This window comes from Scyliorhinus canicula, chromosome 4 (genome assembly GCF_902713615.1).
Source record: "Scyliorhinus canicula chromosome 4, sScyCan1.1, whole genome shotgun sequence".
NCBI classification, from domain to species: Eukaryota; Metazoa; Chordata; class Chondrichthyes; order Carcharhiniformes; family Scyliorhinidae; genus Scyliorhinus; species Scyliorhinus canicula.
In genome coordinates, this window is record NC_052149.1 from 148,992,615 (window position 1) to 149,008,724 (window position 16,110).

Sequence of the window (16,110 nt, forward strand, 5' to 3'; positions counted from 1 at the left end):
TGAAGCCTACTTGTGACAATAAGTGATTTTCATTTCATAAAATGGTCTTTGAGCAAGCGGGGGATGGGGGGGGGGGGGGGGGGGGGGCAAAGGATAAAATTAGGTGTCAGAAAGCCAAAGCCTGGCTAAAGGACAATGTACAGCTGCCATTTACTAGTATAGACGCAGTGTAAGCCTTATGCGCAGATAGAAGCAGTAAGTAAACAGCTGAATAGATTGGAAAAAACAGGGATAATTAAGATGGTGCAAGGCAGCGATTGAGCCAAACCCATTGTGTAACTCAAAAATCAGATGTTTCCGCTTGGATTTGTGGAGATCTTAAGAAAATAATGTTTGGGGTGAGGGTGAACAATGCCATGGTTAAACGGCATGCACATTGTCGGTGAGTGAGGAAGGGGGTGAATACTATTGTTGGAGGGGGGGGGGGGGTGGTGGTTGGTGATCATTGTTTAGAGGTAAGGGAGATGAACATTGTCGAGATGAAGAAGATGAATATTGCTGGGGGTGTGAGGGAGGGGACGAATACTGTTGGAGGGTGAGGGAAGGAATGAACACTGTCAGGGTGAGGGAGGGGGTGAACACTGTCAAGGGGTGTGAGAGGGTGGACACTGCCGGGAGGTAAGGGAGGGTGTGAACACAGGCAGGGGATGAAGGAGGTGGTGAACAGAGTCGAGGGGTGAGGGTGAGGGTGAACACTGTTGGTGGGTGAGGGCGGGGGTGAACACGGTTGGTGGGTGAGGGGTTGACCAATGTTGGTGGTGAGAGGAGTGAATGTTCTCAGTTGGTGAGGGGGCTGAACATTGTTGGGAGGTGAATGTTCTTGGGGAGGTGAGGAGGTTAAACAATGTTGGGGGGGTGAATGCTCTTGGGGCAAGGGGGGGTTAATATTGTCAAGGTGAGGCTACGCATGCAGTGTTGAAATTGACAGCTCCATTTAAAGCAGTGTAGGTCAATAAACGTAAAAAGGCTGGGTCTTCAGTTCTTGATGAAGAAGGGTGCATTGCTTCTCTGGAATTTTACTCACCACTTCACTCGCAACCGCTCGCCGTTGAATTCAATTTGGAGCCAGAATTGAAGGTGTAAAGGCTCCAGTATAAAATTGTAAGTGGGTGGTTTAAATCACAGTCAGTAGTGGGTGTACATCCTCTGATAATGACTGGAATATCTTGGACATAGTCTTTATATCCCTGCCACAATCCCTCTCCCTGGCCTGAAAAATGAAAATGAAAATCGCTTATTGTCACGAGTAGGCTTCAATGAAGTTACTGTGAAAAGTCGCCACATTCCGGCGCCTGTCCGGGGAGGCTGTTACGGGAAACGAACCGTGCTGCTGGCCTGCTGGGTCTGCTTTAAAAGCCAGCGATTTAGCCCAGTGAGCTAAACCAGCCTGAGGTTGAGTCACAGGATTTCCAACTCAGGAATATGGCCCAACTCCATTCCTGCCTCACCTCATCTACTGCTGAAACCCTTCCCTCAGTATTATTATCACGAGAATTGACTATTCCAATACACTCCCGGCTGGTCTCCCATCTTCCAATAACTTTCTGCCCATGCCATAACTTGTACCAAGTCCTGTTTACCAATAGCTGATGCACATTGCCTCCCCCTTAAGCAACACCTCAAAATTCTCATCTTTGCTTTCAAATACCTCCATATCACCCCTCCCTTTCTCTATAATCACCTCCACACTCACAACCCTCTGAGATACCCCTTGTTCTTCTATGCTTGGCTTCTTGAGCATTCCTGATTTTAAGATCTCCAGCATTGGGGGCCGTGCTTTCAGGTGCCAAAGCCATATGGCCAGGGAGTTTCCATCGTAAACGTTTGTCTCTGTACCTTTATTTTATCTTTAAAGATGCCCCCTAAAACCTAGTTCTTTGACCAAGTGTTTAATGTCTTTTTTTTTATGTGGCTGTCAATGTTTGTTCTATAATACTGTCAAGTCCCTTGTGATATTTTATTACATTAAAGGTGCTATATAAATGCAAATTATTCTTGTCATAACATATTCCTTGCTGTAACACCATAAGTTTTTATGTTAGATAAAAATAAGGTGACAAGTGCTCATTGTTCATGCATTCACTAGTAACGTGACCATATAAAAGGTTCCTTGTAAGGTTTTGGTTAAAGATAGTATTATAGGGAGTTAACTCAATGTTGTGATTCCAAAAATCCAAACTCAGACAGGCTACAATAGCTCAGTTAGTTATGCATTTGTTAGCAATAAACATCGTCTTAAAGCTCTTGCATGGTCACGCATTCATTGCTGCTTTGCTGCGAATGATATTGTGCTTGATATAACCCAAAGCTGCCATAATACAGAGAGAGGAACAACAGTGCAATTGGATTGTGCCAAGATACCCTTGGAGGTTTATAAATGGATTGTTGATTTTAAACACAAAACGTAGGAGTACAATCTGTTCAGGAGCAATGCTTTGGGGACTGTTTAATTAGGCAAATGTTGAAAATTAATGCAACAAAACAGCTGGGACAATCATGTGATCGGTGGCTGGACGGTCGCCATTGGAAACAATTTCATCACAAATTCTAAACTAACCACTGTGCCCTGTCCCATCTGTTTGTACTTCCATCACTGTCTGTAGTTAAGAGTACCAGCTAGAAGATCATGCGTACACAAAGACATTTGGCAAACTATTAAACTCAACAAGATATGAAAAGGCCAATTTTTCAGAGGAATTTGCATTCAAATACAGATGCAAATAAAATTTAACTCCCCATTTAAGGAAGCACAGTTATAAGAAACACAGGGTTCACTCCAGAGTTGTTCAACATCCTTCCATGTCTTGAGTTCTTGTCATGGTGGAAACTTATTTGGAGCTTGTGTCTAAGTCTTGAGGTCAGGTAATGTTGGCTCAGGGATTTGGAGGCTTAATTTGTAGAGTGCTGAACTTTCATTTGGAGGGGCTGCTCCAATTTGGCAGCATGAGTTGTAAAGTGCTGGACACCCGTTCAAAGAGGCCCACTTGAATTGCAATTAGAGTTCTGGACTTCCCTTCAGATGGGCCCGAATTCAAATTTCAACCTTGACTTACATTTCAACTCAACTGCTCTCAGTGGACAGGTTCCACCGATATTCATTCCGGCTGTTATAACCAAAACAGATTGTGCGAACGAAAATCCCGGAAACCTGTTGTCATGGACCACCAAACATCAGCTATTTACAATAATTTTTGGAAAAATGGCGCCTTGTCTGAAAACACTTTTAGAAAACGCAAGTATAGGGTAATGTATTAAAAGGACAGCTGTGGAGTACCCAAATTGGGCCAAAGTTAAGTATTTAATAATAAACTCCACATGGTTCAGTTTTAGTCACTATGGCTTTACAATTCATTCCACTGAGGAGAACAATCCTAGCTTCTCTGGTGTCTCCAGATAGCTGAAATCCCTCATCCGTGCTATCATTTTAATAAATCACCTCTGCCTCCTCTCAAAGGTCTTGATGTCCTTCCAAAAAGTGTGATGCTTAAAATTGGACACAATATTCCAGCTGAGGCCCAACTGGTGATTTATAATCATTTTAAAACACAACTTCCTCGCTTTGTACTCTATGCCTCATAACATAATTTAGAGATATGTCAATCCAGGGATTGTTTTGCAATTTCTTTTTTAAAAATAAATTTAGAGAGCCCAATTCATTTTTTCCAATTAAGTGGAAATTTAGCGTGGCCAATCCACCTAGCCTGCACATATTTGGGTTGTGGGAGCGAAAACCATGCAAACACAGGGAGAATGTGCAAACTCCACAAGGACAGTGACCCAGAGCCGGTATCGAATCTGGGACCTTGGCGCCGTGAGGCAACAGGGCTAACCCACTGCGCCACCGTGCTGCCCTTGTTTTGCAATTTCTTTATACTTCTATAACCACCAGAACAAGGCACAGAGCAAAGGAATTGTATCACCTGCATGGTTTGAGATCTCGATGCAGCGGCATCACAGTTAGTAAAGTCTCATCTATTATGGTGCTATGCTGGCCATTTTTCCATCTATTAGGATATTAGCAAATTACATTTATACAGTGCCTTTAATGTAAAAATAAATGGTTTAGAGTTCACAGAGACTTGGAGAAGTGGAAATCGTTCAAATATAAAGAGGTCAAGATGGATGAAAAACAGTTTGACCAATCAGGCAAATTTGAAAAAGGGCCTTAAAAGGAGGAGACACAGGTGGAGAGATCAAGGAGTTAAAAAGGGGACATTTTAGAAAGTAATATCTATTTGGCTGAACACAGCTACCAAAGGGGAAGCAAGGAAAGCAGTGAATGTACCGGAGGCTAGAACCAGAAGGACAACATGCTCAGGGAAGCATTGTAAAACTGGAGGATGTTTCAAAGGTTGCAAGCATGGGTCCTGGGAGGATTTAAAGACACTGGAATCCTGTAAAATAGACAACAAACATGCCTGTGCACAAACCAACTTCATAACAACCCCGTGAGTAAATTTACTGTGTATGCTACTGAACCCTAAAGCTCAAGAGGTCCCTACTCTCTATTCACTTAAACAATGCCATTTGGTGATGTCAAATATTTCTGGGCTAGAGAATGGGAAATATTCTGCATGATTCCTGCTCTTGATTGTTCTCCAGTCTGTCATCACATCCCTGAGTTGTGCCTTGGTGATGGTGGACAGGTTTGGGGGAATTAGGAGGCGAGTTACTAAGACATCCCAGCCTCTGACCTGCCCTTGTAGCCACAGTATTTATATGGCTGGTCCAGTTCAGTTTCTGGTTCATGGTAACCCCCTAGGGTGACAGGAGAGGCGTTTTAGAGATGGCTATACCATTGAGTGTCAAGCAGGTGCAGCTGTCATGTCAGCAATATCCATCTCTGTTCAGAAAAACATTGGCCCAGATCTTCTGAAGAGCGACAATCACTATCAGACTGTCACTCCATTTGAAATTTCCAAGCCCCGACACTGGACCATATTTCTTGCCAGATGTTCTGAGCCCTGGTTCTCCAGAAAGGTGGAGTGCAGCATTCATCAAAGACCTCCAGAGCAGCGCTCCAGCATTGGAGGAAGACAGAACATGCTCCTTTTTAGGGTACCAGCTGCCATTTGGTAAGTTTAAATGTCCAGTGCGAATGTTGTGAATCAATGAATGTTAGTGAATGGGCAAATGAGTAGGTTGGGTTAGTGAGTGAGGTAAATGGGTAAGTGGGTAGGGTGGAAAGTGGGTAAAGTGGCAAGTAGGTAGAGTGGAGCAAGTGGGTAGGGTGTAGTCGGGTCAGTTCAGATAGTCAGGTCAGGGCTAATCAGGTCTGATCAGGTCAGTCAACTTGCCTCTCCTCCTTTAAGACCCTTTTTCAAATTCTCCTGTAAGTCAGTCAAATTGGGGAGATAGTTTGAGGGGTCGAGGGGTTAGTCGGCTGGTTCCAAGTTGAATCCAGCGATGAGCGATGCCCGAAATAGGAGCAGGGTGCCGTTAGATAGTGGGGTTGTTCCCGGCGCTGCGTATGCAGGGAATGATACTGCTAATCCCGCCCAGAACAGACTCTGATTTGTTTGGGTTAGATTGCACCCAATGCATTTTTTAAGTTACAACATTACTTTGGATCTGTTTCGTTCAAATCAAAGTAGCAAAATTCTTTGTAGTCACTTTTTTAAAAACATAAATTCAGACAGCAGCTTTTACCGGTGATGAAATAAATAAACTGAATTAAATTAGAGAAATCTTGCCATATTTATCCCAAAACACTGGCAACCTCTGACTCGAGAGCAGTTAATCAAAGTACATTTGAAAGATGACTTCAAAGATATCCGACTCAAGCAATTCTTCCACTTTCACGGCAAAATGAAACTGAGAGAGTCATATAAGCAGAAGCTCATTACAGATAATCGTTTGGTCATTTCCAACCACGCAGTAGGCATTATAAACGGTTCTACGCATATTTTTCAGAGACATGGAATAACTGCAAATGAGTAGACTGTAGGTGTAGACAGTTGACAGTCATGTGATCCATAGCATCTGTTACCTTTAGTTGGTTGGAGTTGGCCTCTTCTAACATTCCTCGGCAATACAAAAAGAGTTTGGTCCTAAATGATCATATGCATCGAACAGAAAACTATAAATCAAACCATCAACGTTTCTATAAAGGATCTATAATTTGATGAGCTATAGGTAAAAGGTCTACTGGAACAATCTAGCGACTTCACAACCAGAATTCCTGATGAAATTTGACTCTATGTTTTTAGAATAAGTGATGTGTATTCAGCCAAACAAAAACTGCTGCAGAAAGTGACACCACTATTTCCAACCTTATTGGAGATAACTGGTTAATAAATTGCTGGGATTGATGCTCTGTACATAATTTATATCACATTACTGTGATATTCTATACTCAATTTAAATATCTGGGATGCATCTCGTCGGAGGTTAGTTTCGGCCAGAAATGAATCAGGCTAGAACAATGGTAAATAAGCTATTCTCCAAACTTGAATAATTTCTCAGCAGAAGAATAAGTGGAGATCTCAGGAAAATAATGATTAAGACTGTGATTTGGAGTGTCTTGTTATAAGAGGCTAGAACGTGGGCCTTGAGAAAAGCCGAGGTCCAAAGGTTAAAGAGCTGTGAAATGTGATTCTGGCGAAAGATGAAGTGGGTCAGCTGGAGAGGATGCACGAGCAATGAAGGGGTTCTCAGGCTGTGGAGGAGGAAAGATCATTAGTGACTGTCACAAGAACGAGGCAACAAGGTTGGATTGATCATATATTATCAAGCTTGAGAACTTGCTGAAGGAGGTGACTGAAGGAAGGGTGTAGATAAAGACGTAGAAAGAGGATGATGTTAGACAACTTGAAACTGAACACGGGGAGAGTGCTATGAACAACTGAAGAGGAAAGCGCAAGAGTGAGGCACGAGAAATAAGCAGAATATCCACCCCTTTGCTTGAAAAGTGAACGGTGATTTTGAACACGAGTTTTGTTTACTGTAATTCGGAACAACTCTTTTTAAATAGACTCTGTAAAAAGAATTATTTTATATTGCCAAATGCTTGTTCACTGCAAAATAAACCGCCTTACAATAAATACTGGGCGCGATTCTCCGACCCCCCACGCCGGGTGGGAGAATCGCGGGAGTGGCGGGCGATTCACGCCACGCCACCCTGGCACCCGCACGCGATTCTCCCAAACCCCCAAAACGGCGTGTCGCGTTTTGCGACAGGACGCTCGGAGAATCGCCGCTCCGGTCGAGCGCCGATTCTCCGGCCCGGATGGACCGAGCGGCCTGCCGAACCCGACCGGTTCACGCCGGTGCCAACCACATCTGGTCGCTGCCGGCGTGAACATCGCATGACCGCTGTGTGTGGGGCCTATGGGGGGCGGAGGGAGGATCGAGCACCAGGGGGGTGCTCAGGAGGGGTCTGGCCCGCGATCGGTGCCCACCAATCATCGGGCCGGCGTCTCTGAAAGACGCACTCCGCCGCCCCGCAAGATCAATCCTCCATGTCTTGCGGGGCAGCGGAGGGGAAGACAGCAACCGCGCATGCGCAGGTGACGTCATTTAGGCGCCGCCGGCTGCGTCATTCAGGCGGTGGCGCTTCGACGCAGGCGTCAAGGCCTGGCGCACGATATTGACGCGCCGCCGCTCCTAACCCCCTGGGGGTGGGAGAATAGGGGGCGAAGAGCAGCCTCCGATGCTGGAGTGAAACACTCCGGGTTTCACTCCGGCGCCGGCATTTTGTCTCCCTTTGGGACAATCGCGGCCACTGTTTCCAATTGATTTGCAGACAAACTGGAAACATTCGGCACTCATTAGTTTAAAGCCCTTTCAATTAGTGGTTTACATTTTTTTAAATGCCTATTTTATATTAAAAATGCTAAAATATGGAAAGTTCTAGTTACTGCAAATTTAAGAATCATTGTTTACAGTAGATGTAGTTCTCAAATTATGATTTCAAAATTCAGACTACACTACTCGCAGAAAATTTCCCAGGTTATTTATATTCTGGTTCTGGAACTAAACTCTCTGCAAATATCATAGTGACCCAAGAAAATGCTGCCAAGCAACCAGATAGACGTATTAACTGGTCTGGAAGGTGACTCACCATGTCAAGGAGACACTTAAAAAGCTTTTATTAAACTTATAAATGGGCCACCTTTTCTGTGGCAAACTACTCCAGGCTAAATATGTGAACTTTGACACAGAATGTATGAGTGAACAATTTTATGAATGAACTTAGTGGAGATTGTGGGTTGTTACACAATAGCCTCCTGCTTTTTGGTGTGTTGGTTATTGGTTTGGAAATCTGCCTTGCACGTGATCATTAACAAATTCTGACTGAGCAACGCTGTGCAAAATTTAAAACACCTCTTTTTACTTTGCAGAAGGATGGCCTGTACTTTGCATCGCAGGAAATATGCATTGTGACTGATGTGTTAATGTCAGTTCAAAGGGAGTTGTCTAGCCTTGGAAGAAATAGATTGCTTAATGAGTATCTGTGCTGGCTAGCAGCCCACCAAGGGAGGAGGCTATATCATTCTCTGTACCAAGGTTGCTTTCTTTCGCAGATATAAATATCACACTAGGAAAATCATCGGCAGACTTCTGTGCTTCTGGCCCCCTCTTCAATTGGCAGCATTGTGGATAAGTTACCATTGTGTCAGTTGCTGCCTTTGACTTAGCTTGGACTTCAAGAAAACCTGGGGTATAATTGTTGCTTGATATCAAGGTTTCCTCAGTGAATCTCAGTTGCTACATTTCCTACTTTGCAACAGTGACTACACTTCAAAAGTATTTCATTGGCTCTAAAGCACTCTTGCTTTTCATGAGGTAGTGACAGGGACTATATAAAAGTCAGTCTTTCTTTCTGTTGACAGGAAACAAGCTGAGATTGGTAGCACACCCCCATGAATTGTTTCTTTAACGGGTGAACCCATCAGGTACATTCATCCAAACTAAGACCATTACTGTTGATCTATGAAGATTTCAAGACATTTTACTGTTTTGCAGCAGATTCTCTTCTATTTATGTCGGGAACAATGGGATTTATCTGTCTGCTGCTGTTTGACTTTTGCTTCAACTAATTTAATTTGCCAGTAGGTACCCTCAGATATACCATGACTGTTTGCTACTTGATCAACAAAATTGCTAAAAGTGATCAAAATAAACAGAGAATCAACAAAAGATTTTATTTCAGTCATCATTCTTTGATGCAGTTTTATTTAGCAAACGGATCCTGATCGTAAAAGTGACAAAGCAGTGGTGCCACTTTAAGATTTGTCTGTTCCAATAAAACAGTTAACCTCGTTCATCAGTGTCTGCCCATCTGCCTTTCTTTCTCTAACGTAATAACGCTTTCTAGATTTAATTTGCGAAGATGCTCCTGTTTCCTAATTGCTGCTGTCTCAGCCATTCAAGTTTAATTTGACAACCGCAGTAATTCTGTTTCTTTTAAAAATAAGTATGTATTTCAAAAATACAACCAGTTACTCTCAGCAAAAACAAAAATACACCATGGGAAAGAGGAGTTTGTGAAAGATCATTGGAACTTACCTTTCAGTAAGTTCCACTTATCCCTGTGTCTGGCTGGCCAGTGCTATGGAACAGACCAGCACTCCACATTGACCTCTGACCCACTGAATGGATTTGACCCCTGAAGAAGCGGCCCCCATTTTAATCATGTTGATTTGGTTATGTGGCTGATTTCACAAATCAAGGTTTACCTGAGCAACGGAACTTCTTTGCCTTGATCTGATTGATGCGTTTGTTGGCCAGGCGACGTGGATTGGTGCAGCGCGCACCGCTGGTTTCAATCGGGTTGTTGTGGAGATAGTCGGCCAGCCACCTCAGATGGCAGTCACACACAAAAGGATTCTGGGCCAAATGGCTGAGTTTAAACAGATAACATTTTGTAAGAGAGAAAGAGACAAATAATTTTAATATCAAAAAAGTAAGATGTCTCAAAGATTTACATTTTTAAAAAAATCATAACTAGCTCACAGGTCAAGTATCTTCTTTTAAATGGGGATATGGCTTTTCCAAATTAGCATCAAAGATATGACAGAATCTAATATTGCCCTGTCAACGGGTTTGTAAGCTTTGTTGTTCTTTTAACATCAAGTGCAAACCCTCCCCACCCCACCCACCCCACCCCCATGGTCTGTCAATAAAGGTGTGTCCACTGCAGATGCTTCCTCCCCCATCCTGACCTCCTCCCCATCTCCCCCACACCAATCCCCCTTCCCAGGCCTCCCCTCCCTTCCCTGAGAACCCCAAAGCTTGACTAATCCTGTGCTCCCAGGACTTGGATTCTGGTGATTGTTTGCAGTCCCAGTCCTGTCCACTGCAACCTCTGGTGCTCTTGGGACCCAGAGCTGCCAATGTATCAGATTGGGCAGCAGGTCTCTGACGTAGGACTTGCTGCCGAGTGAGGGGTGGCAGCATCAGTGGCAATATGTTCACTGCGGACTCCTCAGGTAGGGGGAGAGAAACTCTGCCATCCAAAAAATCTGAGCCTGTATCGTGATTTCTTCTATTTTTTATTTCAAGTTTTTAAACAGCGTGAGTGAACTGACAGAACATCAGTGTGATGATATGCATAAAGCAAGTTTGCACATACTGTTATGCACGACCTCCGAACACTAGGTGTCAGTGTAAACCCAGCATGTGTCTCTGTGGCAGGGGGGTTGGGAGTAGGTCGTGCTGGAGGATAGATGTATTTTGCAGTAGCTCTACTTTAGTTAATTAGCGTTAGTAGTTTATTATTTTATTTATTCTGGTTATCTCATCACGCAGTTGTTTCACAATAAATTATTTAAACTCGATGTTCTGCAGTTCATCATTCACTTCAACCAATCTACAGAAAATGACCATCAGTACGTGTAACTCAGGATGCTGTCTGGGAGGGGTTACTGAGCTTGATTCTGTGTTCATCAGCAGAGATACAGTCAACAATCAATAATATAATATCCCGTCAAGCCGCTGTTATCAAAACTGACTTTGGTTGAAAAAGAATATTGAATATTGTATTCACCAAAGGACTAAGGCTGTTACAGGTACTGATATACATGCAAATGCTTATTCCATATCCCGGCCTTCGGCCCATATCCATTAATATCTTTGCTGAAGAAACATCTATTTATCTCAGATTTTAAAGGAATAACTGTTATAGCTTCAACTGCTGTTTGTGGATGAGAGTTCCAAACCTCTACCACCCTTTGAGTGAAGAAGTGCTTCCTAACATCTCTCCTGAACAGTCCAGCCCTAATTTTAGATTCTGCCCCTTAGTTTTAGAATCGCCAACCAGTGGAAATAATATGGGCGCGATCCAATGATCATGCTCTACCGGAAAAGCAGCTTGCCACGGCACAGCATGGCCGAAGAAAGCCAGAAGACCTTGCTCCCGGGATCAACCTGTCTCGCAACGCTTCGCGAGAGCCAACGTCATAGCAATGTAAATCCGTGATCACGTTTTGGCAAATCCGCATATTAGAACAGCATAGCTAGCCTCACTCTAATGTGCAGATTACCGACGTACCTGAGGCTTTGGGACTTATCCCCTTTGCCTCAGAGACCTTGGGCAAGTGCTGTTCAGCACGGGTCCTCACAAAAGGGGACCAGTCGGAACAGCACTCGTGGGTGTCCCAGTGGTTTGGAGGCCTCCAGCTGCATGCCCTTTGTGCAGGGTTGTGCCCTGGTCCTACTGGTGTCATCTGGGCACCCTGAAAGTGCCATGTGGGTGCCAGCCTGGCACTGCCAAGGTGCCTAGATGACACTGCCAGTGGGCACAGGCACTTCCAGGGTGTCAGCATGCCAAGGTGCCCAGGTGTCACTTCCAGCTGACATGGGCACTGCCAAACTCACATTTTTGCATGCATGTCATTGGGACAGGGTGACCTGTGTGGGTGTTGAGTGGGACCCTCCCATAGTGTTTTTGGCTAGAGGGAGGAGGTCAGGGATCGCTTTGGGGGTCTTGGAGATCGGGACGCCATTTTCTACAATGCTCACTTGCTGAAACTCTCCACTGTACAAAATAGGGCCATGCGTGGCCTCATTCACGCGCTCCCCGTTCAGGCCCTCTGCTAGGAAACATGCAGCTAAATGCGCTCGCTATGGGACTTGAAATGAAAATGAAATGAAAATCGCTTATTGTCACAAGTAGGCATCAAATGAAGTTACTGTGAAAAGCCCCTAGTCGCCACATTCCAGCGCCTGTTCGGGGAGGCTGTTACGGGAATCAAACCATGCTGCTGGCCTGCTTGGTCTGCTTTCAAAGCCAGCGATTTAGCCGTGTGCTAAACAGCCCCTTTTGTTCCCTTTTGAGAGAATCCGCCCTTCATCTTTATCTGCCCTGTTTTTCCCTGTTAATATGTTGAATACTTTAATCAGATCACCCCTTTACCTTCTAAATTTGAGTGAAAACAGGCCTAATTTTGGTAATCTCTCCTCGTAACTTAACTCCTGTAGTCCAGGTATCATTTTTGTAAACCTACATTGCACTCCCTCCAAATGCAAAATATCCTTCCTAAGGTGTGGTGCCCAGAACTGATCACAGTACTCCAAGTAAGCAGGATTTTATATAGCTGCAGCATAATTTCTGTGTCTTTATACTGCAATCCTACAGATCTCAAGGCTAACATTCTATTGTTCAGAGCATTTTAAGGACCGATGCACCTGATCCCCAAGTCTCTTCGGATATCCACTGTATCTAACGTCTTTCCATTTAGAAAGTACACTGCCCTATCTTTTTCTGGTCCAAAATGGATAACCTCGCTCTTGCTTACATTGAATTCCATCTGCAAGAATTTTGCCCATTCACCTAGTTATAACCTGCAAGATCTTATGGGGTGGAAACAATGAACTTCCCCGTGAACCTTGAAGAATACGAGCTCCCTTGCTAAGGCGGCAGGGTACCTCAAATCAATGTATAGCTGCATGGTATATAAAGCTGGCCAGTTAGACGCGGGCACGGCCGCCCCAGTTTGGATCTGCCATGTGATGTATATATTGTAAATAAATTACATTTCTTTGAACGACTCGGTAAGGATTCCTTCTTGGCTGTATAAGCATACATAGAGACATACAGAGAAAATAGAAGCAGGAGGAGGCCATTCAGCCCTTTGAGTCTGCTCCTCCATTAATTATGATCATGGCTGATCATCATGTTCAATACCCTGATCCCACCTTCCTCCCGCCTTCCCCCATATCCCTGTATTCCTTTAGCCCCAAGACCTATATCTAATTCCTTGAAATTACACAACGTTTTGGCCTCAACTACTTTTGGTGGTAGCGAATTCCACAGATTCACCACTCTCTGGGTGAAGATATTTCTCCTCACCTCAGACGTAAAAAGTTTATTCCTTATCCTCAAACTATGGCCCCTGGTTAGAATGATGGAATTTACAGTGCAAAAGGAGGTCATCCAGCCCATCAAATCTACACCCGTCCTTGACACAATGGTTAGCATTGCTGACTATGGCGCCGAGGACCTGGGTTCGAATCCTGGCCCTGGGTCACTGTCCGTGTGGAGTTTGCACATTCTCCCCTTGTCTGCGTGGGTTTCACCCCCACAACCCAAAGATGTGCAGGATAGGCGGATTGGCCACACTAAATTGCCCCTTAATTGGAAAAAATAGTTGGGTACTCTAAATTTATTTTTAAAAAAAGGAAAAAAAAGAATCAATGATAATGGGCGGGATTTACTGGCTATTCACACCGGTGGGAAATTCTGGTCCCGCACCGTGGCATGAGTTTCCCAGCGAAGAGGGGTGCAATCAACGTGAAATCCCATTGACAACGGCGGACCGGTAGAGCCCCCTGGCGGGCTGCATTTGCCGCTGAAAAACATGTGGCGGGGTGATTGGTGAATCCCGCCCATTATCTCAATTTTCAGCTTTTAGTGGGCCTACATTGCTCCAATTCACCCGAGGAAGGAGCAGTGCTCCGAAAGCTAGTGTTTGAAACAAACATGTTGGACTTTAAGCTGGTGTTGTAAGACTTCTTACTGTGCTCACCCCAGTCCAACACCGGCATCTCCACTACATTGCTCTTAACCACCTGCTTTCCCTTTATATAAACTATACCATTTATTCTTAGTAATTTTTATGTCCCTTGCAAGTTTCCTTTCATAATCCACTTTATTATCTCTTATAAGCTGTTTTGTGACCCTTTGCTGGTCTTTGTATCTATCCCATTTGTCTGCATCTGTGCTGTGTCTTGCATTTTTGTAAGCCCTTTCTTTTAATTTTATGCTGTCCCTAACCTCTTTAGTTGTCCGTAGTTGTTTTTGTTGTGAAGTGGAGCCTTTTCCTCTCAGTCGTTTGACCCATTAACAGATCCTCCAAGTTTACCGTGGACAATCTCTGCCTCATCCCGTTAAAATCAGCCTTACCCACATTTAACATTCTGTTATCTGAATCATGCGTAAGAAGATTAGCTGCTGAGTAAATTCACAAGTACGTGTTTTTCAAACAATGTTGAGTACTGGACATATGGTGACTTCCAGCGAACCACTCTCAGAGGTCAGGTTGCCAACAGAAATGATTCCAGCTTTACTTCCTTGGTTCCTCTGAAACCTTCAATTGGATTGCTGTCTGGTAATTTATCCAGGGGTATGCATTAACCCTTTGACTACTGAATTATATTATATCAAGGTTTTGTTTTGAGCGGGCGAAAGAGAATTTTGTTTTAAATAATGCCAACTATTGTCAGCTTTACATTTATTTTCCCCCTTTTCACTCAATTGGGTGTCTCACCCCTCAAATGCACCTCTTGTACCTGACCTTCCCTCTGACCCCACCAAGTTAGGCCTCAAATCAGCTGCTTTGAGCTATTGGTGACCAGGTAATGGCAGGTGCCTTCCCCTCTCCTCCACTGGCATCTGATCAGCACCTTCCTCCCCACACAGTAATGCCTGAGACTGGGAGCTGAGTACAGGAGAACATTTTGTTGTTGTAAAGCGACGTGCCAGGGCTCCGAGGCACCACACCTTGGTGATTATGTCTGCTTTGACTTCCTGCCACAGGATGATGGAGATCTGCATCCTGCTAAAACCATGAATGATCAGTTCCAACGGGAAAATTTTAATTTAACTATACACACAAAGCATATCATGTCACTGACTATCCTTAGCTTAGGGGAGGCAGTGGCATAGTGGTATTGTCACTGGACTAATGATCCAGAGACTCAGGGTAATGCTCTGGGGACCCGGGTTCAAATCCTACCAGGGCAGATGGTGAAATTTGAATTCAATAAAAAACAATCTGCCAATGTCCTTTAGGGAAGGAAATCTGCCATCCTTACCTGGTCTGGCTTACATGTGACTGCAGACCCACAGCAATGTTATGGGCAATAAATGCTGGCTCAGCAAGTGAAGCCCACATCTCGTGAATGAAGGAAAAAAATGACAAATGCAGAATTCTGTTGTGGAGTATACCCCATCATTTAACCATTGGGCACCCTGTGCACCCACTCGTCACCTATCCCACAATTCTCAGACTGGATCTCCTTTATAACCCCATCGGTCGCTCGCTTGTGTAAGTTTCATTGCTCCATTTTGGTTTTCATCTGTAACGCCTTGGCGCCCATTGAGTCTCTTCTAAAACTGCACTCTTCCTCATCACATGCTATACCCAATTGATCTCCTTCTTTAACATAGTCTAGAAAATAGTCAAGGAGTAACCAATATAACAGAACACATACAGCGTTTGAATGGAGCGTAGCGGTGTAAATAGTCCCTTAGCGATGGTCTGGAGCTTGTTGTCATACAGTGAAAGGAGATTGAGGTTCTGCAAGTCCTGGAAGGTGTTCACACGCAAACAGTTAATCTTGTTGGCATTTAGGAGTCTGCAGAGTGAGGAGAGAAAAGGTCCATAATTAGATTCTGTTCGCTTCAGTATGGTGTTAATCATACCAACATGGATACTAATCTGCACCAGTAGCAGATCAGTGCTGTACTTTATGACTATCAGGCCTATGCATTCGAAACACATGTATGAAGGTTAACATGCACCAGTGTTGGGCCTGTACTCGCCAATCAGATGCTATACGTGTACTATTACTGAACCGGTGGTTTCAAATCACCCATACTGCTCCTTGCAGTATCAGCATTGAACCTCTCTTGTCCAAATACCTGTACAGTAATAACAAATTATA

General features: G+C 44.1%; 1 protein-coding gene across 1 annotated transcript in view; it reads right to left on the minus strand.

Annotated features, from left to right (window-relative positions):
• Positions 1-16,110, minus strand: part of LOC119965073 (slit homolog 3 protein-like) — a 758,703-nt gene that overhangs the window by 176,834 nt on the left and 565,759 nt on the right. The window contains exons 13-14 of the mRNA XM_038795337.1: positions 15,658-15,801; positions 9,681-9,844 (exon numbers count right to left, since the gene is read on the minus strand). Coding sequence (XP_038651265.1) covers positions 9,681-9,844; positions 15,658-15,801 — 308 coding nt within the window. The remainder of the gene's footprint in view (positions 1-9,680; positions 9,845-15,657; positions 15,802-16,110) is intronic.